Consider the following 24,807-nt stretch of genomic DNA (forward strand, 5'->3'; position numbering starts at 1 on the left):
ATGAACATGCTATATCCTTCAAAAGTGTCCGACAGAACTTGAAAGCCGGCGACCAGACAAAAACTAGACGTACATGCAAAGCACAGCTTCGGGATGGTTGCATGAGTTCATACAGATGAGCGACCCAGGATTGAGCCAGCCACCCAGATAGCGGTGCATGCACCAACGACAGAGGCGCCTACGAGCCGCTTGCCCCAGCCGTTGTCTTCGGCCATTTTGCTTGGGCCAACAGTAGTCTTCGGCTTTAGGTTCAAAGTTGATGAGTGCAGATCCTCGGTAGAATTCTGAGCGGAATTGCCCAGTATGGCGGAATATTCCTCGTCTCGCTTCTGCCACCTCTCCACAAGACGCGCAATCTCAGCCAAGTCTTCCTTAAGAGAACCAGGTTCGGTTGCGTTAGCGTTTTCAACCTCCACATTCTGGACATTGCCGAAGAAATCCACCACAGTCCGCAGACGGCCTTCTTGCTCGCCTCCGGGGAATAGATCCCATCGAACTCCCGGCTGAGAGTGAATCTTAGACTCGTCATAAGAATCAAACAGGTCACCCAGATTGAGCTTGGAAGTGACGCTCGTCACTTGTGTCTCGAGGAATTCAAGGACATAATATGTCCAGCGGTCAATGACAGCGACACCGACGTCATTGTCGGCGTGGTGGGAGTAGGAAGACTGGTCGATCTCGCTAGAGCCGGTCGCCACAATGTTGGGCGAGTAGAAATGTGTGTACATCGTGTTCGCCTGGCAAGTGTCGATCATGAACAAGAGTTCATGGTAGCGCTTCTTCTCCCACATCTGTCCAAAGGCGTCCGCAAGATCCCAGGCGCCGATCTCTTCAGCGTCCTGGAATTTAAGGAATTGATCGCCTCCGTGCCCCGTCATGTATACCAGCACATTGCTGCCGGCGTCAGAACCCAAGCGCTTGCTGCGCGGTACATCTTCGTCGAGGCGGTCCGTCAAAAGTCTGATGAAGTTCTCCACCGTCACTTCGTAACCCCTGTAGTCTACTTCGATGTTGTCACCGTAAAGATCGACGGCGCGGTCTGCGTTACTGTAGACCGTACCAGGGAAGGCGTTCCGGGGGTTGCACGCCATGTCATCGGGAAGCATGAGAATGATTTGTGAGTCGGGAATACCCAGGCGTTTAACGGTTCGGTATAGTGAGAGGACATTGGCGAGGTGGCGGTAGTTGAACCAGAAGCGGGAGGTAGAGACGAGGACTGCCCAGTTGGAAGTATGTTCAGCGGCCACTGCGCTGGCAAGAAGTAGCAAGGCGAACGCCTGTAGAAAGCGGAAGAGCAAGGCCATTGCGACAGAGGATCAGGTCATAGTAGGGAAAGTGGAACACAGCTTATCACTGGCGGGTGAATGCGGTGGCAGAGCAGGGATTATATCATAGACCGCGTATTTCAATCACAAGGATCACATCAAGACCATAACACTTTAAACGAAGGGAAGAGGACACCGGACAAGACAGCTCCAAGAAGGTGAGATAGGAGGTTCGAAACGCCGGGGAAGGAAGGTTGCCAAGTTCCCAAGGCATACACATAAACGCACGGGCCAAGTGAAGTACATTGTCACCGCCTTTGTCGGAGTCGGCATATTGGTCCCGCGGATCGGATCATGTAGTAGAGGCTCCATTCCATCTTGTTCTTTTCATCTCCGTTCCTCAAAATCTGTCCAGCGTTCACTAGGTATCTTTACTATACATATATATTACCATGGGAGGCAAGAAAGCAGCAGGAGAAAACACCAAGAAGGTCGCTGGCAACGCTCGTGTATGTTTTTCTTTCTTAACCCCGCCCCCACTATTATTGCCACAGCTCTCGAGCAAGAGATCTTTTGAACGAAACTAACAGTACTGCGTACGTTACAGAAGGCGGAGGCCGCGGCAGCAAAGAAGGCAGCTGAAGACCAGAAGAAATCTGCAGAGGAAGAGAAGCAATGGTCAAAGGGATCCAAGGGAAATGCTAAGAAGTATGTCAATTCGACATCCCGAAGAGACCGCCTTTGAGCACTGAGCTAACCACCCTCGTTTAATTGCAGGGAAGAGGCCGAAGCCAAGAAAGCTGAAGCTGCCCGCAAGAAGGCAGAGCGCGATGCTCTACTAGCCGAGGAGGAAGCTTCCCAACCAGCCAAAGCCAAAGGCGCGAACGCAAAGACCGCACAGAAGAAGACTCGTGGCCTCGATCTTTCACAACTGGACGAACCTACCAGCACGAAGGGCTCTGCCATTAGCGCCACTGGTATTGACAATGCGCTGGACGCCCTGTCTTTAACCTCGAAGGATACCTCGAAGATCGACCGACACCCAGAGCGACGATTCAAGGCTGCATATGCCGCTTTCGAGGAGAGGCGGTTGCCAGAAATTGAAAAGGAACACCCTGGTCTACGCCGAAACCAGCGCATGGATCTTTGCAGGAAGGAATTCGAGAAGAGCGAAGAGAACCCATTCAACCAGGTGCATGCGGCCATCAATGCTACCAAGGAGGAAGTCGCCGCGCTTCGCGAGAGCGAGCGCAAGAAGGTCGAGACCAGACTCGGTGGCAAATAGATTGGTCTGTCGCTGGATCACATGCATACGCAGTACAGACGCATAGACAATTGGGAGATTTGCAATATGCTGAGAGCGCACTGACTCGGATTGCCAAGCCTTTTGCTATCGAACTCTAATTGGGTGGTCTCTTCAGAAGTGTGCTGTGTGCACCTCCCGTGATTTTGATTCGATGGATTTCGTGCTGCACGATTCGATAATACTGAGCGTTTCTGACTTTCGAGTCGCTGCGGAGCTCACACAAAAGGCTGCATAGGTCAGGGTTCAGACTAGCCGATGAGTCGTTGGTATATTGCAATGTGCATTGTGTTTTTAGACCGTCCACTCACAAAATTACGAAATAAAATGATCAAAATCTTTCGACTCTTCATTGATGGAAGCTGTGGTATGCAGGAGTCCGCTTCGATTGCAAGCTCGGGATCGATACTGCCTATTGTTCCTCTCATAAGACCTCTCGATATGTTCTCAACCCATCTGGCTTGAAACCTTCTACGAGCCGTTATAGGTACGGACCCTGCGCAGGGTCTTTTAATTGGATAATATCCCAGCTACCCTGCCTAGGTCATCGAGGCTCGTACATCCCACACATAGAGGTTTTCATCCCAGCCAACGCTAGCACACCAGCCCTCACTTCCAAACAAACACCAGTCTATGCCGGTCACAAACTCAGTGTGTCTACCCATGCGCCCTAGTTCAGCGCCAAGCACTGTAGATCCTGGACCAGCGCGCATCACATCCATGTCGCCGCCCGGACCCGCCTCTGACCGGTCACTCCACACCCGACAAGTCATATCGTAACTAGCACTCAAAAGGACATTAGAAAGATGGGGCGACCAAGCCACCTTTCGGACAGCATATTCATGTCCAAGCATAGTGGCTAGCGGGCCTTGTTGCGGGGCCCGAATATCAAACGTCCGAATTGCACGATCAACACCCGCCGTAGCAAGAACTGTGGGACGGTACTTGTTCCAGTCATGAGTGAGGGCCTCAGCGGGGGAGCTGGACCGCCTGGTTGACCAAGCATTCCAGGCCCGGAAGCAGATGCGTGTATGGGAATCTGGGTGACGAGGTGGTTGGAGGCTGAGGCCGGGGTACGAAGATCGAAAACGCGCACGTATGAGTCTGATGTCACGCATGAGATGAGGTCTGGGTTGTGCGGGCAAAATGATGCGGAATAGGTGCAGCTGTGGGTTGGGAGGGTGAGGAGGGACTGCGGGCGATGTGGCGACCAGACACGGACAGTGCCATCCCAGCTACTTGAGCAGAAGCGGTCCTTTGCGACTGGGTTCCAGTTTACGCTGAACACTTCCCGTCCGTGCTCCTTCCAGCTTGAGATTGGGAAGTCGTTCGCTGTGCAGTCGAATAGCTTGATGCTGCCGTCGCCTGATGCGGCGAGGACTTGGTTCTCGTGGAGTTCGGACCAGGCGGTGTCATATAGCGAGTCTTGTGTTGTAAAGCTGTCATAACACCAGATAGTCAGCTTGAGTTTCTTATACTCTTCTTCTGATGTGTGCACTCCGCGGCGGGGTCTGCCATGATCCCACCTACCTTTTTAGAGGCTGGATACCATTCGCTGTCAACTCTAAGATATGTAGGCGACCATTGCCAACAAGGCCGAAATTTGCTGAGCTTGCAACAGCTAGCCGATTATCGAAGAAAGGGGAGTATTTGACAGCGCAACCTTGGAATCCTTGTGTGCGGTAGTGGAGCATGACGGGCAACTGATCGCACAGCGCCGGTCGCGCGAAGGGTAAAGAGAGGAAGAATGAATAGAAAAGATGGAGAAAGATCTTCAGGCTAGGGTATCAAAAGGAATAACGTCAACGGTCGCGAAGATGCTAAGTTCAAAGTCCACGTCCGCGTATGATCTCGGGATTGCGGGGATCAAATGGGCCGAGGTCATTCCTTGGCTTTCAGGCACGGACTTTTCTAACTATAACTTCACATTCAGCTTCTACTTCTTTTCCCTTTGAAGGCTGAGATTACATCCTTATTGGAATTGCTTGATGCTTCATTTCAGTTCTCGTGTTGACGTGTGAGTGTCAATGATTTACATGCATTAGTCAAGTCACTACCTGCACAAGGCAGCATTGGCTCATTGGCACATGCCATAACATCGTTCCTACAAACGGATTCCTGCCCCACAAAATTACTGCAAATGACTGATTGGCATAGTTGCTTCAAAGTCCAGGGCATAGCTACTATTACAACAGGCGTCAGGCTGGCCAATGGGCATTTGAGGTCCAGGTACGTCGACTTATCCGAGAATATTGACGCCAACAGTCTATAGCTGTATCCGGCCCTGATTGCAACGGAGTTGAAAGGTGAATTCTAGACCTTCGATGGACCATCTTTCAGTGCCAATATGCGCCAGTAATGTTGCCTTATCAGACTCCGAGCCACCGAACACTTGCCCCAGACCCCACAAAGCATGAGAATAGCGCCACGCTTGCCTCCTCCAGATTTCTGAGCTTCTTGACCTGCGCCTCACACTTTTTACATCTCACACCATGTTCAGAGAACATATACACTACAATGCTGGGCTCCAGGCGCTACGATACCCAGGTTGGTCCCACATTGGGATATAGCAACCCAACGCCAGAACCAACACAGTATACATCTCCAGCCAATCTATTCCTGGAAGAAGAAGTCTACCAACTCGGATCGTGTCCAGGCGTCAGGTCCTTACCCCCAGGCGCAGAGCGCGACTTTCTCACTCTATCATGGGGTCCTATCGTTTACCGTACCTCCTATGCCCCCGAAACAAAGCGTCTCCTACCCGTATTTCTCCGCTGTCTCAACGACGCCGTAAGTCGATCATTGCACCGGACATTGATAGGCTCTGATGAGGAGATTCAAACTCTCAAATCTGCATACTCTTCCAGATTCTTCAATGCGCAAAACGAGTACGCTGATATGGACGTGGAAGGTGTTCGGCAAGCGTTTCATGATTTCAAGGCGTGGCTGGCGATACCTAATACAGAGCTTCCGAGCAGGCTACGTGTATGCCTGATGGTGGATGATAGAGTGTTGTCGCATTTGAAAGGTTTGTTGGATCGTTCATCGATGGCTGAGAAGGATGCAAATCTCAGAGCATGTTGGGTGAATCTGGTCGAGGAGAACTTCCCGGATTCGAGGATGGATGATCATCCCGTCGACGTCAAAATGGAATCATCCAGTTGCATGACAGAGTATTGCGGGACATATAACGGTTCGACGATGGTGGCGCTCGATGCATTGGTGGAGGTCTTTAATGGACTTCGGCAGATGAAGCGTTTGATCGACTATCATCGGGAGGGACGTGTGTACTTGGGTGAGGGCAGGTGGAGCTCGTAATGTCTTGAAGATGTGTAGGAAAGTGAGCCTGAAGCTTTCTCGCATCTTCTATCAAACACGAAGTTCGACGATGTACATAAATGTATGGACGGTAAGAACCATATTTGCAGTCATAGAACACCCATGATACCTTGAGAATTCTAAATATATCGACATCACATACGTCTATGTCCAATGGTAGGAATCAATGGTCTCAATTACGACTGCATCTATATGCAGTAACACAGCAATCTGATTGGCCACTTCGAGGGCAGTCATGTGCCGATAAGCGCTTTATCAGTTACCTGTGGGCCGCTGTGGCTTATCAACCATTTTGACCATTCATCCATCACGTTCTATAGAGCCTCAAGGGAAAGAGACCAAGATAGAGATGGATGCATTTGTATCCAGGAAGCGTCCGAGGCTCTCTGATAAGGGCGAGGAGTCGGAGCCAAACCACGTCTCATCGGACCTTTCTGAAGACTCCACCGACATCAAGATAGCAATACTACTATCGCTTTTCCCGAACATCAAACAAGAGGAATTATTGGAGATTCTCGTTTCCTGTGAGGGATCGGTGGAGAATGCATCTGCACTGCTCTCTGCGAAGGATGCTACATTATGCACGCCCGTCAATGCAAAGCGAGTTGCGAGTAGCTCATCACTTGGAGTGCAGACATCACTCTCATCGCATATCCTCGCAACGGCTGAAGATGGAAGCATGAAACCAATCCGTGAAGTTACAAGCCAGAAAAAGCCTCTACCTCCAAGAAAGGGCAAAACACTACATCTTTACTCGCCCGAGGATATTGCAGCCTACACGCCTTGCACTATCATCCACAACTTCCTTCCGGCCAAAGAAGCAAATGCGCTTCTGGTTGAGTTGTTGGATGAATCAAAACACTTCACTCGGGACAGTTTCCAGCTGTTCAACCGCACCGTTCAGAGTCCCCATACGCATGCTGTCTATGTCTCCACGCCCGAAGAGCACCGGCAACAGACTTCAGAATACACTTACGGAGGAACATATCGCTCAAATGTGCGTCAGGCAACGCCACAACTACGAGTAGTGTCACGCCAAGTACAGAAGGTCGTCAACGAGGAAATCAACAAACGGATCCGAGACGTCTACCCAGACGGAAAGAAGCTACAATACCAGTCACCAAAGGAGTGGCGGCCAAATGCAGCTTTCGTCAACTGCTATGATGGACCGAATGAAAGCGTGGGATATCACTCAGACGAACTCACCTATATCGGCCCCCACCCGGTGATAGGAAGTCTGAGCTTAGGCGTGGCACGAGAATTCCGAGTCCGTCGAATAGTACCCCGAGAGGAGGAGGCGGCTTCTACAGAACCCCATGACAATAATCACACAACCTCGCTGCCAGACTATCCACAGAAGCGGACAGGGCCAGCCGAGCGGATAGAAGCCGAAGGCCAGATCTCAATCCATCTTCCTCACAATTCCCTCCTGGTCATGCACGCAGAGATGCAAGAGGAGTGGAAACACTCTATCTCTCCCGCGCAGAATATCTCACCACATCCGATTTCCGGTAACCGACGGATTAATATCACGTATCGATGGTATCGCGATACTCTTCACCCGCGCTTTACTCCGCGGTGCAAATGTGGCGAGCACACGATTCTCCGATGTGCACAACGCAACCAGGACACGCGAGGAAGGTATATGTGGATGTGCTATGCTGGCTTTGCACCGGGAAAGGAAGGCTGTTCTTTCTTCCAATGGGCCGAGTTTGATGATGATGGGGATCCGGTGTGGGCAAAGAAAGCGTTGGCGGATGATGCCCCTGCTTTGACCGATTTTTCGGCATCTCAATGAATTGTCTATGTCTTTCTTCTAGGTAGAGAAGTGAAATATACCCGTTGTTTACCCCGCAGGGATAAGCAGTCTGGACTCTGGGGGTGCATAGCCTCGCGGAAAGTGGACTCTGAATTCCGCCCTAACATACGAACAAAGTTCACTCTGGCCCCTCGACCGAGAGACCTGTACCTATCAAATACAACCTTTGATGTACGTGAATGGGCCTGTCACACAATCCTGCAGAAGTCGGGGAGGTTTACCCAACACTACCCCTCAAATATGCACGAAGTGAGACGGAAATACGCGGGATCAACTTCCTGTGGCCGCGATACGTCCGAGGTACAGTTTGAAAGGGCGAGGTGAATCCTTTTCTGTTCGGTCGGCGGTTCTTCGTCAGTTCTTGTCCTTGTTCAATTGACAATTGTGAAAGACATCCATCATGACTTCTACAAGTGAGAATACATTCGACTATATTGTCTGCGGGTAGGATAAACCATCACAATGCAGATGCCCTTGCTAACCATAAGCTAGAGGAGGGACCTCTGGATGTGTTGTTGCCGGTCGTCTGGCCGAGAACCCCGAGGTCAGCATCTTGCTGATTGAAGCCGGACAGCACAATAAGGATCTGGAGAATGTACATATGACCGGCGGGTAGATTCCCCCTCTAATTGCTACTTGTTTCATCACTGACAGACCAGGTGGTCAAATAACTTCGATGCAGAAACCGACTGGAACCTCATTACTCCTCCTATGGCGGGAGTGAACAACCGCCAAGTGAAGTTGAGTCGCGGCAAGTTCCTCGGAGGATCAAGTGGATGCAACGGCACGCTTTGCATTCGTGGCAACAAGCAGGATTACGATGATTGGGGACTGGAGGGATGGAGTGGAGAGGAATTCTTCAGGTATATGCGGAAGGTCAGTTGGGACCTGCCCGATCCTGACAACAGGTGAAACTGACAAAATGAGCAGGCAGAGACCTTCCATTCAAAGCCGTGGTTCAAGGCCGATAAAGAGAGCCACGGATATTCAGGACACTTACACACAGAACCCCATGATCTGGCGCCCATTTCCGAGCTCTTAATGGACTCTTATGTCTCGAAAGGCATGCCTTTGCACCATGACATGTTCAGCACCGGCGATGTTGCACACGGATGTGGACATGTCCCTCGCACAGTGTATCGGGGACTTCGCACGACTGGCGCTGACTTCGTTACGAACGAGAATCACCGTGCGAACGTCACTATCAAGACAGATACCACGGTGGACAGAATAATTTTCAGCAAAGAGGATGTCGAGACCCGCGCTGTCGGCGTGGCTACACTGTCATCAGATGGCAGCTCCACGACCTATCACGCCAGGAAAGAGATCATCATCTCCGCAGGTGCATATTGCAGTCCTGCAATCCTTCTTCGATCAGGAATCGGCCCCAAGGCAGAACTAGAACAACACAAAATCCCCTGTGTGGTAGATCTACCAGGCGTCGGAAAGAACCTAATGGACCATCTCGTAAGCGACTCCCACATCCATCCATTCATAAGTAATACAAACTCATCATCTCTGCCCCCAATCTAACCGATACCAGATCGTCTTCATGTTCTACGAAACCTCCAAAAAAACCTAACAACCGACCACCACGTTCACCACGACAACAACTTCGAAAAAACCTACGCCCAGTGGAAAGAAACCAAAACCGGCTTCCTCTCCACCTTTCCCTTCGGCGTCTTCGCCTTCGCCCGCCTCGACGGTCGTCTAAAAGACGAACCACTTTGGCAAAACGCCCCCCGCAAACCAGGCCGCGATCCAATGGGTCTAACACCCCGCCAGCCGAACATCGAGCTCTTCAGCACGGAATGCTACGGCGGTCCCAAACAATACGACCAAGCGCCCGTGAATCACCAGTACGCGTTTTCGATGATTGCGGAGTTATTTGCGCCGAAGTCGCGTGGCTCGGTGACGCTTAGTTCGGCGAATCCGAGGGTGAATCCCGTCGTTGATTGTAATTATTTGGATGATCCGTTGGATTTGTTGGTTCTTAGTGAGGCTTGTAGACTTGGGAATGAGGTTGTTATGCAGGGTACTGGGACGAGGGATATTGTTAAGGGGTCTTGGCCGCCGAATTTGAATCATCATACGTATGGATCGAGGGAGGAGTGGGTTCCGTATGTGAAGGAGCATGCGACTACTTGTGAGTTTGGGAGTTGGATTGTTCGTGGATAGGTGCTGACGTTAAGACAGGCTACCATGCGGCTGGTACTTGTGCTATGGGGAGGAAGGATAACCCTATGGCTGTTCTCGACGAGAAGTTACAGGTTAAGGGCGTCGCGGGGCTTCGAGTCGCTGATTGCAGTGTTATGCCTACGTTGCATGGAGGGCATACTCAAATGCCGGCTTATGGTATTGGAGAGAAATGTGCGGATTTGATCAAAGAAACGTGGCGAATGGCAGGTAATGTCTACCCTCGCATCTGATTTCCATGTGAGATTGTGGCAATGTCTGGAAAGGGGGTCGTCGTGATGAACGCACGGCTCGTGTCTACACCAAACCCAGTTTCCATACTCCATTGGGATCTCAATCAAACAGTCCAATACCTAGCACATTGCATTCAATGAAAGATTGTAGTCCAATGACAAAAAGAGAGCCGTCCTATGCAAGTATAAATATAAGCCCGAACCAGACCCTGTCCGGAGGAAATCAGCGACAAGCCCAATAAGAATAGTATAGTTTTCCAAAAGTGCCATCCAAGCGATTAATCTGAGCTGCTGTCACTTGCAGACCCCAAACTGAGACTGAAAGTGTCATCATCCATTTCATACGACACTAGCCTCGTATTCTCCTGATGAGGTTCAGAAGCCTCAGACGGCACAACTGGGGTGCGAGAGATCGTGCAATGAGTTTCCAAGAAAATGTCATGCTGTGTGGGAAATAAAGAATGCCTGTACTCAAGACGGCCGCTAAGGACATCTTGGGCAGTTGGATAGGTAGAATATGCCTTCAAAACACGGTTGATCTCACGAATCAAATCTTCAAGCACCGGGTGCTCAGTGAGTTGAGCTTCTTGGTAGAACTCGACGGGTACATCGACCTTCATCTTGAGAATCCACGTTTCTCCAGGCCGCAGCCGCGCCAATTGACAGGATCCAATTGCGGACTCGAAGTGGCATCCGGGCCCCTGATCAATAAACAGTCTCAAGTCTGTGATCATTCCAGGGCAGAGGCCGGTACGAATCTGCCGCACGAACTTAGAGACCTTCCGCATGAAATGAACTTCACTCGATCGCGGATCGTCCGAGTCTGCATCGTAGAAAATATGCCAGCCCAGTGGATGGTTCATCGTGTCAATAGGAAAGGAGAGTTGAGGTGAGATGGTATGCACACCGATAGCAGTGTCAAGGCCAGATATAACTAGACCCTCTGGCGGATGCGCCGAAATAAATACCAAATGACAAAAGGCCGCCCTGGAAGAAGAGTAAAACAACTGAGAGACCTGGCGAATGGAATTGCCCGCGTCGGCGCATGGGACTTTCCTTTTCTTCAACTGGCGGAAAGAAAACGTATTCAATGCACTTCTTGATGTCTCGAATGAATGAAAACCCAACGGAAGTAGCAACTCGAATCCATTTCGCGCTCTTCCATCAACACATGCCATAGCTATCCTGTCACGGTTCGGTACCAAATTTGAAGCTAGTATTGAGGATGCCAGGACCATTGGCGTCAAAATGCTAACAGAGGGTTGCTGTCTGTTTCATGGTTAGCCAAACAAAGGTGTCCTGGAGAAGAGAATGCTATCCGGGCCAACTAACAAGCTGTCAAAGAGTATAATCATGTCAATGGGTGCAAGACTCGAGTCATCAGGCAAGGCAATGGGTTCAACATCAGCAGATACATTCACTGAAGCCCATACAGACATGGAGTCTGAACTGAAGCACGGCAAACCCGTGTAGGACCTCATTGTGGCATATGTGATAGGCGGATTCAGCGGACAAAGCAAGCCAGAAGAGCTTCGATGCGTTATGCCCGACAAAATCCGCGCGCTATCCATTCTCAGCTTCCGTTTTGAGACTGAAGCTACGGGCGGATCTATTGCATCAGAACTCGAGCTCGACTCCGCCTGAATGCACGGCTCTGCATCACCATAAGACCCAGAGCTCCAACGAACGAGTAATTGTGGAGCTCTTCGATACCCACTCCGGGTTATGCGTGCATCGCGGGGGTGAAGACGGCCTTGTGGTGTCTGGATCGATGAGTTAGCAGATAGAAGAGACTTGGAACCGGAAAACAAATTACATGATCGACAAATGGGTCCTCCTCACAATCAAGACCGGTCTTGTGGATGTCTCGGGAAGCTGCAGCACGATCTCCTCTAATTTTCACCACATCGATATTGTAAAGGCTATCGCTGAGAGATGGGGTTCTGGTCGATGTCGCATGCTCGCTTGAGTCATATTCCATGTTCGTAGACAGAGAGGAACGGCGAGTAGGGATTTGCGGATACGGAAAGCTCGACAGGGAGCTAGACGTCGAGCTGAGTCTGTCCCTGGATATGATGCTTGGGTTGTGGCGTCGAAGCGCGGTAAGCGGTGTGAATGTGAGCTCCATGATTCACGCGATCTGAACATGCAACCTGTCAATGTCAGGGGGCTCAAACTCGGGGTGGATGATATCCGAGGCTCCCGTCACACGAATTGCAATCGGGTGCGGCGTGACAGCGTAGCACTCTGAGTCGGATGAGATCGTCCTGCGTCTCCTTTGCTTGATGAGACCAAAACACGACGGGCACGATAGGCACAAATCTTTGAAGGAATGAATACTCCAGTAGTTTGAACAGGTAAGAGCGATGACAACAACGAAGATGAGGAGGACGATAGGGACAAGGATTAATGCGATAATTATAGCTGAGCTTTTGGGATCATAAGATAGTCTATAGGACATTTTGCTCAGACATATTGATGCATGAGGAGGGAGGGAGCCAGGAGCACTGAAGTCATACGCTCCTGCCACTGCGTAGAGGGCCGATGTCAAAATGACAAAGGTGAGGTCATCCCGATAGCCCCTTCTTCGAAAGGCTAAGACCGTATGTGTAAACATTGAATAAAAGAGGAAGCTGCAAAAAGCGGAAGTAGCATCGGGTATAGAACTATATCTCGTTCCCTGCCATAGCAGCCATCTTCTCCTTGACTGAGCTCATGGTCGAGTCATCCAGCCGCGAGAAGCGAATCTATGGACTTGTCAATGGAAAGGGTCACGCTAAGGTATCGGTGAACATACCATTTCATCCGCAGTACCCCTAGCAGCGCTTCCAAAAAGCATCGGCTCAGAATGGGAATTATCGATCTCATCTTTAACCCGCCTGGCCCAAATGCCGTCCCAGTGCCAATCGCCTGGAAGCCGAGCCTGTGGACTTCCTCGTTTCAATTGCCCCCGAGAAACACCGCCTCGGCGATGTGCCTGCCATGCATGCCATGCTCCAGGGTTTCCTGCAACCTCGAGAGGCAGCGAATCCAGAACCATCTCGTCGTCAAACGTTGATCGGATGTAATCCAAAATCTCTGAGACTGGAACTACAGTCCTTCGCTCTGCAAGCTGATCTGAAGCGGGCCCCTGTGCTAAAGGTGGGTTTCCTGCATCGTCATCCTCACGAGCCGCCGACGAAACCGGAGGGGTTGACATGTCCATCCCGTCGCCATCATCCATAGCAGGACCACCAGAGCTCCGTCCTTCAATCGATGCAATACTTGCACTGGTGCCGCTCACGTTACGTGAGGTGTTCCCCGATACTAACCCGCTCCGCTTTGCCCTGCCGAACCAATGAGGAAATCCATGTCGCAGACTGAACCCGCCGGGTGGTAATCGTTCTTCATCCGTTGCGCTAACAGGATTGTCGCTTGCTGAACCAGTGCTGAAGGTGTACGTGGTGAGGGGTACAATCAATGGGTGGAACAAGTCGGTCGCAAAGGTAACCAGAGGGGGGAGATCGGGGTAGGTGTCTGGGAAGCGGAGCTGAAATCGGAGGACGGCCGAGGCATACGGGCCTGCAATGGCATCAGTCGTCGTGTCCCAGTAGAATAGAAATTTGGACTCACCTGAGCGAACAAAAATTACTCCATTCCAGAGAGTTGGGTCCCCCGGGGCGAGGCTCATGTAAACCCCTGGCGGTGCTGCATGTCTTAAACTCGCACTGTAGCCAAGTCAGTACGCGGACTGTTTCGCACTGAGTAAAGAACTGACAATTCCAGGTGAAGCTGCTGCTTTCGAAGTGAAGGAATGCAGGGTAGCTTAGAGGTAGACATTGTCCAGATTCAGGAAGTTTACACGTTGGAAACACCTGGGGATGACGCCCGAGCTTATCGATTGCTTATCGCCGATCTACAGTACAACTCACTTGATGGACGGAAAATGGCCCCACATCTCCCAGGGCCGGGCCAGGGGGGAATTTTTCTTTGCCCAATCATAAATCACCTCAGGTGAAGTTCCTTAGCCCTAATTGGATATAGAGGGAGAGTCATACTCATGGTCAGGGCCCACTGCCCAGGGCGAAGGTCACATGATGAGCTGCGACCTCGCAGGAAAGGGCCCATGAGGCATGAGGTAATGCAACTGCCTTAGGTTGTTTGTTTTGTTCTTCTAGATTTAATTAATAATTTGGGAAACCACGAGGGTTCGAGAATCGAGGAAGGAACGGTACTCTCTCTACTACACAGTATACGGCGGTCCACATTCGGCCAGTGGAAGGCAGAGAGACTCTCAATGGATATGAGGCAATATCTTCCGAGTACGATGGTACCTATGCAAGAAACTCCCCTCATAGTTAGTTATGGATACGAGGGCCCACTCTATGTGCTACTTTGCGGCTGAGCACCCCCGGCCGTATCCGTCGCCAAGGCGTATTCGTTTATTTTACCTACGGAGTACGGAATGACCCCGATGTAAAGGCTAGCGTAGTACCTCCACCCTAGCCTTTATATTGGGGTCATCCTTCGTACATTCTCGCCACATGTCCAAGTGACCATCTGACAGCCCTCTTCTCTGGTTGAGTTCATAAACCCGTTTGAGATAGTCACGATGAAGGCCATCGGAATCTGCATCCCAACAATTGAAGGTGGTGTCATCGTCCACCAAGAGATCGGACGAGAAGCAGCGCGACGGGGTATTGCTTATCCTCAAATCGTCACCCATACCCCTCTCTCCGAGGACCTGATGAAGGCACTCAATAGCGATGATCAGCAGGCCCTTGGGACAGTAGTCGCTGATTCGATCAACCGTACCGCTAAAGCTGGCGCAGAGTTTGGCATCATCAGTGCCAACACCCCACATGTCGCTTTCGACTTGATTGCAGCCCAAGCAAACATTCCTGTTCTCAGCATCTTGGATGTCTCTGCAGGTCATTGTGAGAAGAACGGTTACAAGTCTGTTGGGATCCTCGGTACAAGCTGGACTGTCAACCGCCGTCTTTATGATGCTCCCCTACAAAGCAGAGGCATTGCTGCGGTTTATCTCTCCGAAGCTGACCAGAAGATTGTCATGAACGCGATCGTGAAAGAGTTAGTCAATGGCATCTTCCTGGAAACTACAACCAACGAATTGTTGCGGATTGCAAAAGATCTCGCGACACGATGTGATGCCATTATTCTCGGTTGTACGGAGCTTCCGCTTGTTCTTCACGAGGAGAACTGCGGGATCAAAGTCGTTGATACAACGCGGCTTCTCGCCCACGCTGCGCTCGACTATGCAACCAAAGATTGAGGCAATACAATTTTACATAGTCATTTGGTTTGGGTACTCCGTATTCCGAACTTTATTGGACTTCGTGAATCTAAACAGTTGCTCTCATGAGGACATTATCTACTCTAAATCATATCTATTTACCCATTGATTGCAATGGAAGTCTATCTATATCCGCTTCTTTTCCCAAGAGACCCAAATGGAGCATCCCCTCACCCACCCCTTCGTATATTCCTCCAGCCACACCTTCCATCCACCAACCAGCGAAATTTGACAGTGCAGCACCAACCCGTCCTTCGTTGAACTTACATACCGCAGCTCCAATATTCAGACTGCCTTTGCCCAACCCATCAGCCGCATCCAGCGTGGTAGTCATAATGCGCTCAGTGATGCGATGTGTCCGCTCGTACTCATACAGCTGACACAACAGCAACTTCGCATATGGTAAAATGAACCGCAGCAAAATAAACAGTTGCACAATCGTCGAAGCAAGAGCTTTGTGGAGGTAGGATTTCGGATGCGATTCTACCTTGTGACTTGCGTCTCCCAAGTACCGCGGCGGCTGTGAGCATGTCATTAAGTCCGCCTTCACCGGCTCTGGAACATGGTGTCGCAGCGTGGAAGTCTCCTCGGCGGTCAAGTCGGCAGGTAGCGCATCGAGCAAGTATACCAATGCATTCACGTAAAGCGATCGAACCAGCCGTCCGTCAGCCTGCACCTGCTGCGCTTCGTATCCCGCATTACGGAGAAGATTGATCGCTTCAGTCGGACCACGACCCTGTCAGTGAGATGCGCGCGTACACCCATATTCAGATAATCCTAAGGCTCACCAGGTCCTACTCGATTCCACCGCAGTCCTGACTCAGTCTCGTATTTCGCCGGCGACCCCATCTCCTCCCGGGAACTATCTGATCGCCCAGAACTAGAGTCTAAGTCCAAGTCATCGCTAGCCGTCGAAGGCCTCTGGACCTCTGGTATCACTGTGGATATTTGGGTGTGACACAATAGCTGCGGTTCGGACGAAGAGGCCAATCCGTGGTGCGGATTCCCGTTTGATTCGGTGCCCTTGATCTCGGCCCGGTGGAACGAAGATAGGCGGGGCAGACGGCGCCGGATTGAGGCTGGCAAGGGGAAGATAGAGAACTCGGAGTATTCCATGTAGGTGGATGCGATGGACAGCAATGAGCAATCCTTCCTATCAAGTACGCAGCATGTGGGTTTGGAAATGTGAGGTTCAAATTGGCTGTCAAATTCGCGACCAAAAAATCTCCGGCTTTCACATGTCAGCCGTCACTTTGATATGCCGATCCCGATAAGCCGTGGGCCATCACGACAATGTGGTTTTTCGCTCTCGACATAGATAAGTGGGATTTCTTTTCTTAGATTCACAGGATTAAAAGGTTAAGCGATCAAAATCATCAAATTTAGTAGGTGAAATATTCCTACTAGGAGTAGGAACTACTGCGTCGTGGTTGAGAAAGACACCCTTGCCACTTCCGTTGATGCACCCGTCCGGATAACAGTCCAATGGGTTCCTCACGGTCCAGATTACCTAGTAATGTCACAATGTGCAAAATATGGAAATCTGACAGGTCATAAGAGACCGCCCAGTCAAAAGCAGCGTCTCTGGTGCAATTAAACCTGACAACCTCTCAGGTTGAGACACGCAGCTAGCTCAATGCACAAGCATTAGCACCCCTGCTAGCACAATGTCCGCCAGCTCAGGGCTGTGTAAACATGTCGAAAAGACCCATCAAAGAGGTATATAAGGAAGTCACGGGATGGGTCTTTCTCAGTGAATGCACTACCTAGCAAACAAAAACTAGGGCAAAGACGGGAAACCGCAGTAACACCGCATCGCACTACAGATCATCGAATTTAAAAGCCTACCTATAGCCACCTCTTGAGTCTCGCCCTCCAATAACTCAGTCTTCTACTGGTGATGGAACGTTGCGGACATTGTGCTCGGTCTTTTGTTGACCAACAGGCCCTGCAGCAGCATATTCGAGCCTCCCCAGCACATACTACCTCATTCCGATGCGTGCCATGCAACCGATCTTACAAGAGTCAGGCAGACCTTGAGAAGCATATTCGAGCCTCCCCAGCACACGCTAAATCATTCCGATGCGAGCTATGCAACCGATCTTACAAGAGTCAGGCAGACCTTGAGAAGCATATTCGAGACTCACCAGCACACGCTAAATCATTCCGATGCGAGCTATGCAACCGATCTTACAAGAGTCAGGCAGACCTTGAGAGCCATATTCGAGACTCGCCAGCACACGCTGAGTCATTCTACTGTACGCTTTGCAGAAGAACCTTCAAGAACAAAGACGGACTAGACCAACATATCAAGTTCTCGACGATACACAATGCGCCACCACCAGTCACTCCCCTCGATCGGTTCTTCCAATCCTTTCGGGGATTTGAGTATAATACTAAGTCTTCTCCATCGAAGATATTTGCCCAGCTGTCGAAGCGCAACGGCTGGAAAAGAGATGACGAAAATCATAAGTCAGCCTGGAAACGATACCAGTCGGCTCTACAGGAGGAGGTGGCGGTTTGGTTTGGATCAGAGAATGATCTCAGTTCCTGGCATTCGCTATGTCGTGCCATCGAGATTGAGCCTCTGCCTACAACCTGTGCGCAGGGCGTGAAGGTCGGTACCCATTTCACTCATCCTGCATGTTATGTTGTCTGAGTGTGATTTGAGTTTGAGCTGAGATTCAAAATCCTGCGAGGAGATACCCAATTTGCGAAGTTAGCTAACAGAAAGTCTCAAGGTCGTCCGAGGTGTTTACGTCAACATCGTTGATCTGCTCGAATGGGCGCGAAAGGGAAGGGAGGGCCTCGGAGTGCGAAAGTTCTCGAGCTTGAAGGACTTACGTGCATATACCAAGAAGACGCGCAAGATCTTCTCTGGTGACCCGAGTATGGAGCGTGGGGGTAAGAATAATGTTGTCCTTCGGCACCTGCTTCGATTCATTTTCCGGTGATTTGCAGACCCTTAGGAAGGTCTCAAATCGTCAGGGTCAAGACCCTGTTACCAAGCCTGTTCAGTTTTCCCTCATCACATAATGTTGAACTTCGCTTTTGCCTCTAAACACTAGGAGTGCGCTTCTATAAGCTCAAGTTTCGTTCCTTTCATTAGCCTCTGTAATCGCTGTCATCGGTACCACGGGCCGCGAAAGGTGGCGCCGTCACCTGTTCCTTGGCCAGCAAGAATGATCACTCATGAGGTTGCAAAGAGATCGCTAGATGACGATAAACATTGCGCATATATCGAGACTATATTGGCCTATAAGTCGACTAAACATTGCTAAGATCTGCTTGTATAGCCCCCGACTTAACACCCAACAGGCAAAGCCCCAGTCGAAGAAGCCTCGCCAAAGAGCTCCACCTCCTCGGCCCGACGGCGCGTTAGTCCATCAACAACAGCCCCATTAGCTTTATTCCACTTTGGCAGCTCCTCAGACGCAACAGTCCCCACGTCTTCGCCAGCATTCATGCGGCTGATCAGACTGGAGCTCTGCATGTTCCCGTTGCCGACATTGAAAGTCCACGACACGAGCGCCGCATACTGGTTGTCGTTCAGAGTGACCGCTGTGGCAAGTGCATTCGTTACACCATCCTGGTAGCTCTGTTTCGCGTGTTAGATGTATACTCATTACGTACCTGGCGCCCAGCTGACCATTGGGCGCTAATGATTCCGAGGGAGTAAAGGCGCTTGTAGAGACTTACCACCAGGTCGTTAGCCAGTAATTGGCTCGCCGTCTCCTCCGTCAATGGTTGTGAGAATGTCACTTCTGAGCAAGTGGCGTCGCCGCAGAGATGTCCGTAGCCAAGGGTTGGATTGCCGAAGCCATCGTCGTAGACGGTTGGTTGAAAGGACTCGAAGCTCTTGATTAGATTGAGGCCGTTGGAGTTAATTGCTGGGCCGGTGCAGGCAATTGCCAGTGCTGGAAGAGTGGCAAGAAAGAGTTTGAAGGACATGTTGCGTTTGATATTGCCTGGGTCGTGTGATTACGATTGAGTGAGTTTAGACGGTTATGGGCACTCGGACAGCAGGTGCTAATGACTTATACTTTTCGTCTTACCTAGGTGGTATTTGATAGTTCATTCTTGCCCAGGTGGTTATCTCGCTAAATGAAGCCAATTTTGGGATAATCGACGTAGATCATGGTTATAGATCTTAGGGTTACAGTGACCCCTCAGCTTCCCGAGTCTCGACGCCCTGGAACATTCAGCGCCACCCGAGTGCCACCCGCTGCGAGATTGACTTCGGTTTTCTTTACACGCTACGCTACACCATGTGGCCTCATGGTGTTCTCTACATGCAGCCTCGGTAGACCACGGCTGCTCCGATGAATTGGGATTGTGACCGACTGTCACGCTAAATTAGCGCGTTTGATATCTTGCTGTTACCTCGACAGCACCGGGGCCAACGTCCGAATCTAATACCGATCCCTTATTCCCATCCCGGGGCCTGACTTGATCGACAGAAATAAAACACTTGGCATGACCCGATTGAGAAGGCCACGTGGACAAGGGCGGCATACATAGTCAAAGTCTGCATAATCCTGTGCCAATTAGGCCAGCAAAGATCTCGAACTGATCTTTTACAAGAGGCTTGGTGGATCCACCTGCAGCATTCTTCTTGGTATGACTCGATGGCGTAAAAGCGTAATTTATCGCATCCTAGGACAACTCCGATATCAGGACATAATCATTGGCTGCTTAATTTGGAGCAGCCAGTCCCAATGAGAAATCCCCAATTCAGGACCCAGTCTGGCTAGAAAAGCTAGCATGAGGTTGCCTTGCTATTGTATCTCGGATTAATATACCTGGGCCTCCCTTCCAAACCCTATCCTAGGGTCGTGCCTTCCCTACAAGCCATTACTTCCCAGGTAGTCAGTACAGGTGACGACAGTGACGTACCATCCATTGTAGGGTACAAAATGATCTTCTAGCAGTTTTCAATTCTTCCCCTTTCATGATCCCAAGTATTTCTAGACATCATCAAATGTTTATTAATCCTTTTCTATTGTCAGTTGCGGCCATGTGTCAATCCGGTAAGTTCAGAACTTCGGTCTCTTTTCCAACGTCTTTCTGACAGGCTTTTTAGCTCCAGTTTCCTCCCTCCCGCGGCACCAGCCCGGATGAGGACGAGTCTTTTCTCACTGAGCTGTTTTGAATGGCCGCCGAGAAAGGCAACCAGGCCGCGGTCATAGCCATTCTTGAAGTCGGCGGTTCCATTTTGCTGCTCCTCTTGCTGCGGCTAAAAGCCAAGCTGGTAATCTCGGACTTCGGTCTCTTTTCAAACCTCTTTCTGACAAGTTCTTTAGCCCCAGTCTCCCTCGGCAGACCAAATCCGGACGAATCTTGTTCTGGGAGAGCTCTTTCGGCTAGTTGAGCTCAAAAGCAGCCATACGGCTGCCATCGCCGTCCATGAGGTCGGCTCTGCGATTGTGCTGGTTCTCTTCCTATGGAGGATGCTAAAGCTCCTGGTCTGGACTGCGGAGGGCTGTGCCCGACGGTATGTCACTTAGTCTCTGTGTGGGATCCGTTAGAACAGCATTCTGACTTTTGGTGCAGCCATTACCACAGTACCACAGCCATGCTCCCTGTCACGTGTGACAGGTTTGCTGTTTATTATTACTTTTGTTGTTTGCTTTTGAAGGTGCATTGAACTAGACGGAGGGATGTGCCAGAGAACACATGACGTGAGGATCTATGTCAAGGCCCCATCTCTCACTTCCCTTCTTCCTTCTTCTCCTTCCCTCTCTGTCTTCAATATTCTAGTTCAAATGCACTCTTCTATCTTTGAGGAACTGGCATCATCGTAACACTCCCGTCGTCCTTTCTTCACGTGATAGTTAAGCGAGGGATTGCTCATTGCTGCCTGAGGCAGCCTGACAGCCAAGCCACGATGATGTAATCCACCCGATGGTGTACTCATTGTCCGACACATCGTCCTTGATATTTGTGAAACGTATCTGATCGGGTTGGGTGTGGGGAGTTCATGTTCAACGGGTTAGCTATCATATCGAGAGGATGAGGATTGGTGACAGGGTTGGTGTCCTCACTCCTCGGAGTCCTCACTGTCAGTTTCAACATCAGCCATGGTTGAATAAAGCTAAACGGAGCTTTTGCCGGCGGGTCGAAGGTTATCTAGACATTATTGGTCTGTCCAAGGTCCGTGCACGGGTTTCACGCACGAAAGTGGGTTCCCTGCGGGGCCAGATCGACGATGGGTCGGGGTAAAAGCTTCACTGCTTCAGAAAAACGATTTGCTAGTCCAGCTAGCAAGAGAGGCTCATAACCTCGTGGAGATGCGACATATGGGTTAAATTAATAGAGAAAACACTGTATCTATTGGGGTGACAAAGAGAAGAAAGAGAGAGTGAGAGACAGCAGGCAAACTATCTGAGTTTTGATTATCATACATGAGATGCCTCAGGCACCCAGACATGAAACACTTATCTTTGATTGACTGTGTCATTTTTCGTGCAGGGACCGAAGTTTATCTTCTCCATGTTTTCATTCGACCATATGCCCCGAAAGGCAAATGGAACTTCATTGAAGGTCATTATAACCCCTGTTTGGAGAAACTTCAGAATGGTACCGCTTACGTACTATGACCACGTGGGAGCAGGATCATCTTCAGTACCGCCTAATATGGATACTGTGCAGTATGTATTGTGTAGCATAACGAGGTCCTTTTTAGCGAGCAAAATAAGCTAATCCACTTTGAAAATCATTCACCCAATCGAGGGTGCACGTGATCAAGTGGGGATATTGCCGTCACAGCCTTCCCCAACCATTGCGCGAACCTCATCCCCGCACTCCCGCACTCTACAGCAAAATGAGTGGTTTTCGCAATACTATGAAGGGTGGCTGGCACCCCGAAGGCAAAGACGGGGGAAAGGAGAGCTGGCGCGGTGATTTCAAAGGCCTTAACCAAGTAGTAAGCTCGCCTCGCACTGTCCAGGACATCGAACAAGTTACAAGGCCATTGTCACTGACTTATGATTGCAGGCAGGATGGATGGGAAAGGGCAAAGACGGTGACTCTGAACGCTCTGGTTCTGGCTCAGGTGCTGGCTCTGGCTCTGGCTCTGGCTCCGGTTCTGGACTTAGTTCTAAATTTGGTTTTGGTTCTGGGTCTGGTTCTGGACAGTCCTCCCAATCGCAAGGGGGTATCAGAAACCAAGTCAAAGGCCAAGTGGTTAGTTCGCTCCTCCCGGACTCGAGGACTCGGTCATTGATGTTGACATGTGTTCTCTATTAGGCTGGATTTTTGGGAAAGGGCAACAACACCGAAGTCGACCGCTCTGATCATGTCTCCCAACCATTATCATCGCTCAAAGACCCCTTATCTTTCGGGCCTCCTCCCAAACACAGTCACTACCATGGAGCGGCAGCGGTGCCAAACCGAACGACACCTGACCATGGAGGTTTAGGAGCTCCACTGACCCAGGACCAAATAAACGCCCAGCACAGGCACGAACAAGAAGCGGCTCAAGCAGAGGAGGAAGAATTACAAAAGCGCGCAGCACCTCCTGTCCCATATCGCGCGGATACAACCGGCTTGTCTACGAACAACCTTCCTCCGCCACCACGACGAGTAGATTCGACGAGTCCCGCTTCCACGGCCTCAATCTCCAAGTCCAACCCGCCGAAGCCACCCCCGCGGCTTCCTGCCCGCAATAGCCCTTCCAGCCTAGAGCCACCCCCGGTGTATTCAGCCACACCTGTGATCTCCGATGATTATATCAATCAAGACGCTACATCTCGTCTGGCAAATGCGGGCGTCTCAGTTCCTGGGTTTGGAATCGGACAAGAGAAAGCCCCGTCACCTGGAAATACGCCCGTGAATGAACTACAATCACGGTTTTACCAGATGAATACCTCGGGGCCTCCAACGGCACCCGCCCCGCCGGCCAGGGCCTCGACGAACATAGAGGCGCAGTCTCCGAGCAGCACCTCCTCTATCCAGAACTTCCGCGAACGTCATGGGGATAAAATTGATTCGGGCAAGCAGAAATACGCCGATTTCCGAGAGCGACATGCGGACTCTATCGACTCTGGCAAACAGAAGTATGGTGACTTCCGCGAACGCCATGCCGACTCAATTGATGCGGGCAAACAGAAATTGAGCGGTGTCACCTCTCGTTTCACTGGCTCTTCTCCGGCACCCCCACCCCCGGCTCGAGCCTCAACGATACAAGCTCCGGAGCACACGCGCAGTACATCCTCTGTTCAAGATTTCCGTGATCGCCATGCAGACAAGATCGATGCAGGGAAACAGAAGTATGGTGACTTCCGGGAGCGCCATGCCGATTCGATCGATGCTGGCAAACAAAAGTTGAGTGGTGTTGCATCCCGTTTCACTGGCTCGTCCCCAGCACCCCCGCCGGCTCGGCCCGCGTCGAATACTTCGAGCATGAACCTAGAACCAGCGGAGCCTGCACGGGGCACATCCTCCGTGCAGGATTTCCGTGAGCGTCATTCAGACAAGATCGAGATGGGCAAAGAGAAGTGGGGCGGGGTCAGCTCGCGCTTCAGCACGTTTGTTGAGGATCGCAAGTTCTCTGCTGATGCCAACAAACGTATCCCTCGCCCGCCTTCCCGTCCCGTCTCGATGGCCCAATCGAACTCTCCCGCGTTATCACCCGCTGAGCCAGATCTCCAGACTCAAGCTCAACGCAAGAAGGCACCTCCGCCGCCCCCGCCCAAGCGAGCCGAATTTCGAGCTCCTGCGGTTGGGGCTTCGCCGTCATCATCCCCGGCACCTCCCCCCATTCCTCTTGGCACTAAGCCTCGCTGAGACCTGTAATTTACTTGTACAGTCTGTGCACTTCGCATTACTGGCGTCAGAGTCCTCTTTTCAAGGCTTTTCTTATCCTTTTTCTCATGTTTTGTTTTGGACTATCGGGTTTAGGTGTACGGAGTACTGCGTACGGAGATCAAACCATTTTGTCATGATGACGATATCCATCTGCAGCTCTGCCCTGTTCTCAATGGATTTAGGGTTTGATGTCGAAATAGTCTCCCGAGGTCACGTTTGCAGGTGACCAGCACATGAGTCATGAAGTATATTTTCACTCAAGCTTCAACCAAGATACTCGTACTCCGTACACTCAGCGCCCTCTAGCAGCATAGAGCATTCCATGGACGTTGTAGAAAAAGCTTGGCAGCCCCACCTCAACCGACATCTCCCAGCCCTGCGAAAGAATTCCCGAGGCCGCATGTGACGGTCGGCTTTTTTCTTATATCTGATTTACATATTCCCAACCTGTTGAAAAGATTGGCCTGTTGGGACACTGATAGTGGCTCAAAATTCCCAACAAGCAGTCGATCTCCGTGAACGTTTGAAGTTATCACGATTGGTCTTGTTTT

The 24,807-nt window shown here is 50.8% G+C and overlaps 13 protein-coding genes across 13 annotated transcripts; 7 read left to right on the forward strand and 6 right to left on the reverse strand.

Moving 5' to 3' along the window:
* Positions 1 to 107: 107 nt before the first annotated feature.
* N7515_007414 (GPI-anchored transamidase) lies at positions 108 to 1,304 on the reverse strand (the record flags this gene model as incomplete). Its single annotated transcript, XM_056668158.1, has 1 exon — positions 108 to 1,304. The coding sequence occupies one exon, from the start codon at positions 1,302 to 1,304 to the stop codon at positions 108 to 110; it is 1,197 nt and encodes a 398-aa protein (XP_056521754.1).
* Positions 1,305 to 1,717: 413 nt separating this feature from the next.
* On the forward strand, positions 1,718 to 2,550 carry N7515_007415 (DUF1014 domain protein; the record flags this gene model as incomplete). Its single annotated transcript, XM_056668159.1, has 3 exons — positions 1,718 to 1,774; positions 1,873 to 1,973; positions 2,043 to 2,550. 3 exons carry the CDS (start codon positions 1,718 to 1,720, stop codon positions 2,548 to 2,550), a joined length of 666 nt encoding a protein of 221 aa, XP_056521755.1.
* Positions 2,551 to 3,107: 557 nt separating this feature from the next.
* Positions 3,108 to 4,262, reverse strand: pex7 (putative peroxisome biosynthesis protein (Peroxine-7); the record flags this gene model as incomplete). Its single annotated transcript, XM_056668160.1, has 3 exons — positions 3,108 to 3,499; positions 3,556 to 4,007; positions 4,099 to 4,262. 3 exons carry the CDS (start codon positions 4,260 to 4,262, stop codon positions 3,108 to 3,110), a joined length of 1,008 nt encoding a protein of 335 aa, XP_056521756.1.
* Positions 4,263 to 5,085: 823 nt separating this feature from the next.
* On the forward strand, positions 5,086 to 7,705 carry N7515_007417 (putative CUE domain protein; the record flags this gene model as incomplete). Its single annotated transcript, XM_056668161.1, has 2 exons — positions 5,086 to 5,358; positions 6,302 to 7,705. 2 exons carry the CDS (start codon positions 5,086 to 5,088, stop codon positions 7,703 to 7,705), a joined length of 1,677 nt encoding a protein of 558 aa, XP_056521757.1.
* A 421-nt stretch (positions 7,706 to 8,126) lies between these two features.
* N7515_007418 (GMC family oxidoreductase) lies at positions 8,127 to 10,155 on the forward strand (the record flags this gene model as incomplete). Its single annotated transcript, XM_056668162.1, has 6 exons — positions 8,127 to 8,170; positions 8,219 to 8,338; positions 8,386 to 8,602; positions 8,657 to 9,224; positions 9,270 to 9,872; positions 9,923 to 10,155. 6 exons carry the CDS (start codon positions 8,127 to 8,129, stop codon positions 10,153 to 10,155), a joined length of 1,785 nt encoding a protein of 594 aa, XP_056521758.1.
* A 278-nt stretch (positions 10,156 to 10,433) lies between these two features.
* On the reverse strand, positions 10,434 to 12,283 carry N7515_007419 (uncharacterized protein; the record flags this gene model as incomplete). Its single annotated transcript, XM_056668163.1, has 3 exons — positions 10,434 to 11,424; positions 11,488 to 11,918; positions 11,972 to 12,283. 3 exons carry the CDS (start codon positions 12,281 to 12,283, stop codon positions 10,434 to 10,436), a joined length of 1,734 nt encoding a protein of 577 aa, XP_056521759.1.
* A 538-nt stretch (positions 12,284 to 12,821) lies between these two features.
* N7515_007420 (putative ubiquitin-conjugating enzyme) lies at positions 12,822 to 13,974 on the reverse strand (the record flags this gene model as incomplete). The annotated part of the gene is made up of 4 exons (XM_056668164.1): positions 12,822 to 12,902; positions 12,953 to 13,716; positions 13,768 to 13,862; positions 13,913 to 13,974. 4 exons carry the CDS (start codon positions 13,972 to 13,974, stop codon positions 12,822 to 12,824), a joined length of 1,002 nt encoding a protein of 333 aa, XP_056521760.1.
* A 772-nt stretch (positions 13,975 to 14,746) lies between these two features.
* On the forward strand, positions 14,747 to 15,427 carry N7515_007421 (aspartate/glutamate racemase family protein; the record flags this gene model as incomplete). The annotated part of the gene is made up of 1 exon (XM_056668165.1): positions 14,747 to 15,427. One exon carries the CDS (start codon positions 14,747 to 14,749, stop codon positions 15,425 to 15,427), a length of 681 nt encoding a protein of 226 aa, XP_056521761.1.
* A 115-nt stretch (positions 15,428 to 15,542) lies between these two features.
* Positions 15,543 to 16,564, reverse strand: N7515_007422 (uncharacterized protein; the record flags this gene model as incomplete). Its single annotated transcript, XM_056668166.1, has 2 exons — positions 15,543 to 16,184; positions 16,247 to 16,564. The coding sequence occupies 2 exons, from the start codon at positions 16,562 to 16,564 to the stop codon at positions 15,543 to 15,545; spliced, it is 960 nt and encodes a 319-aa protein (XP_056521762.1).
* Positions 16,565 to 17,348: 784 nt separating this feature from the next.
* Positions 17,349 to 18,402, forward strand: N7515_007423 (uncharacterized protein; the record flags this gene model as incomplete). The annotated part of the gene is made up of 2 exons (XM_056668167.1): positions 17,349 to 18,065; positions 18,190 to 18,402. The coding sequence occupies 2 exons, from the start codon at positions 17,349 to 17,351 to the stop codon at positions 18,400 to 18,402; spliced, it is 930 nt and encodes a 309-aa protein (XP_056521763.1).
* A 350-nt stretch (positions 18,403 to 18,752) lies between these two features.
* Positions 18,753 to 19,399, reverse strand: N7515_007424 (lysozyme; the record flags this gene model as incomplete). The annotated part of the gene is made up of 2 exons (XM_056668168.1): positions 18,753 to 19,046; positions 19,148 to 19,399. 2 exons carry the CDS (start codon positions 19,397 to 19,399, stop codon positions 18,753 to 18,755), a joined length of 546 nt encoding a protein of 181 aa, XP_056521764.1.
* A 1,201-nt stretch (positions 19,400 to 20,600) lies between these two features.
* Positions 20,601 to 20,955, forward strand: N7515_007425 (uncharacterized protein; the record flags this gene model as incomplete). Its single annotated transcript, XM_056668169.1, has 2 exons — positions 20,601 to 20,699; positions 20,752 to 20,955. The coding sequence occupies 2 exons, from the start codon at positions 20,601 to 20,603 to the stop codon at positions 20,953 to 20,955; spliced, it is 303 nt and encodes a 100-aa protein (XP_056521765.1).
* A 1,316-nt stretch (positions 20,956 to 22,271) lies between these two features.
* N7515_007426 (uncharacterized protein) lies at positions 22,272 to 24,235 on the forward strand (the record flags this gene model as incomplete). The annotated part of the gene is made up of 3 exons (XM_056668170.1): positions 22,272 to 22,373; positions 22,445 to 22,633; positions 22,697 to 24,235. The coding sequence occupies 3 exons, from the start codon at positions 22,272 to 22,274 to the stop codon at positions 24,233 to 24,235; spliced, it is 1,830 nt and encodes a 609-aa protein (XP_056521766.1).
* Between the last annotated feature and the right edge of the window lie 572 nt (positions 24,236 to 24,807).

The sequence above is a fragment of the Penicillium bovifimosum genome, assembly GCF_028826915.1.
Source record: "Penicillium bovifimosum strain IBT 22155 chromosome Unknown utg000005l_segment0_segment0, whole genome shotgun sequence".
In the NCBI taxonomy this organism is placed as follows: Eukaryota; Fungi; Ascomycota; class Eurotiomycetes; order Eurotiales; family Aspergillaceae; genus Penicillium; species Penicillium bovifimosum.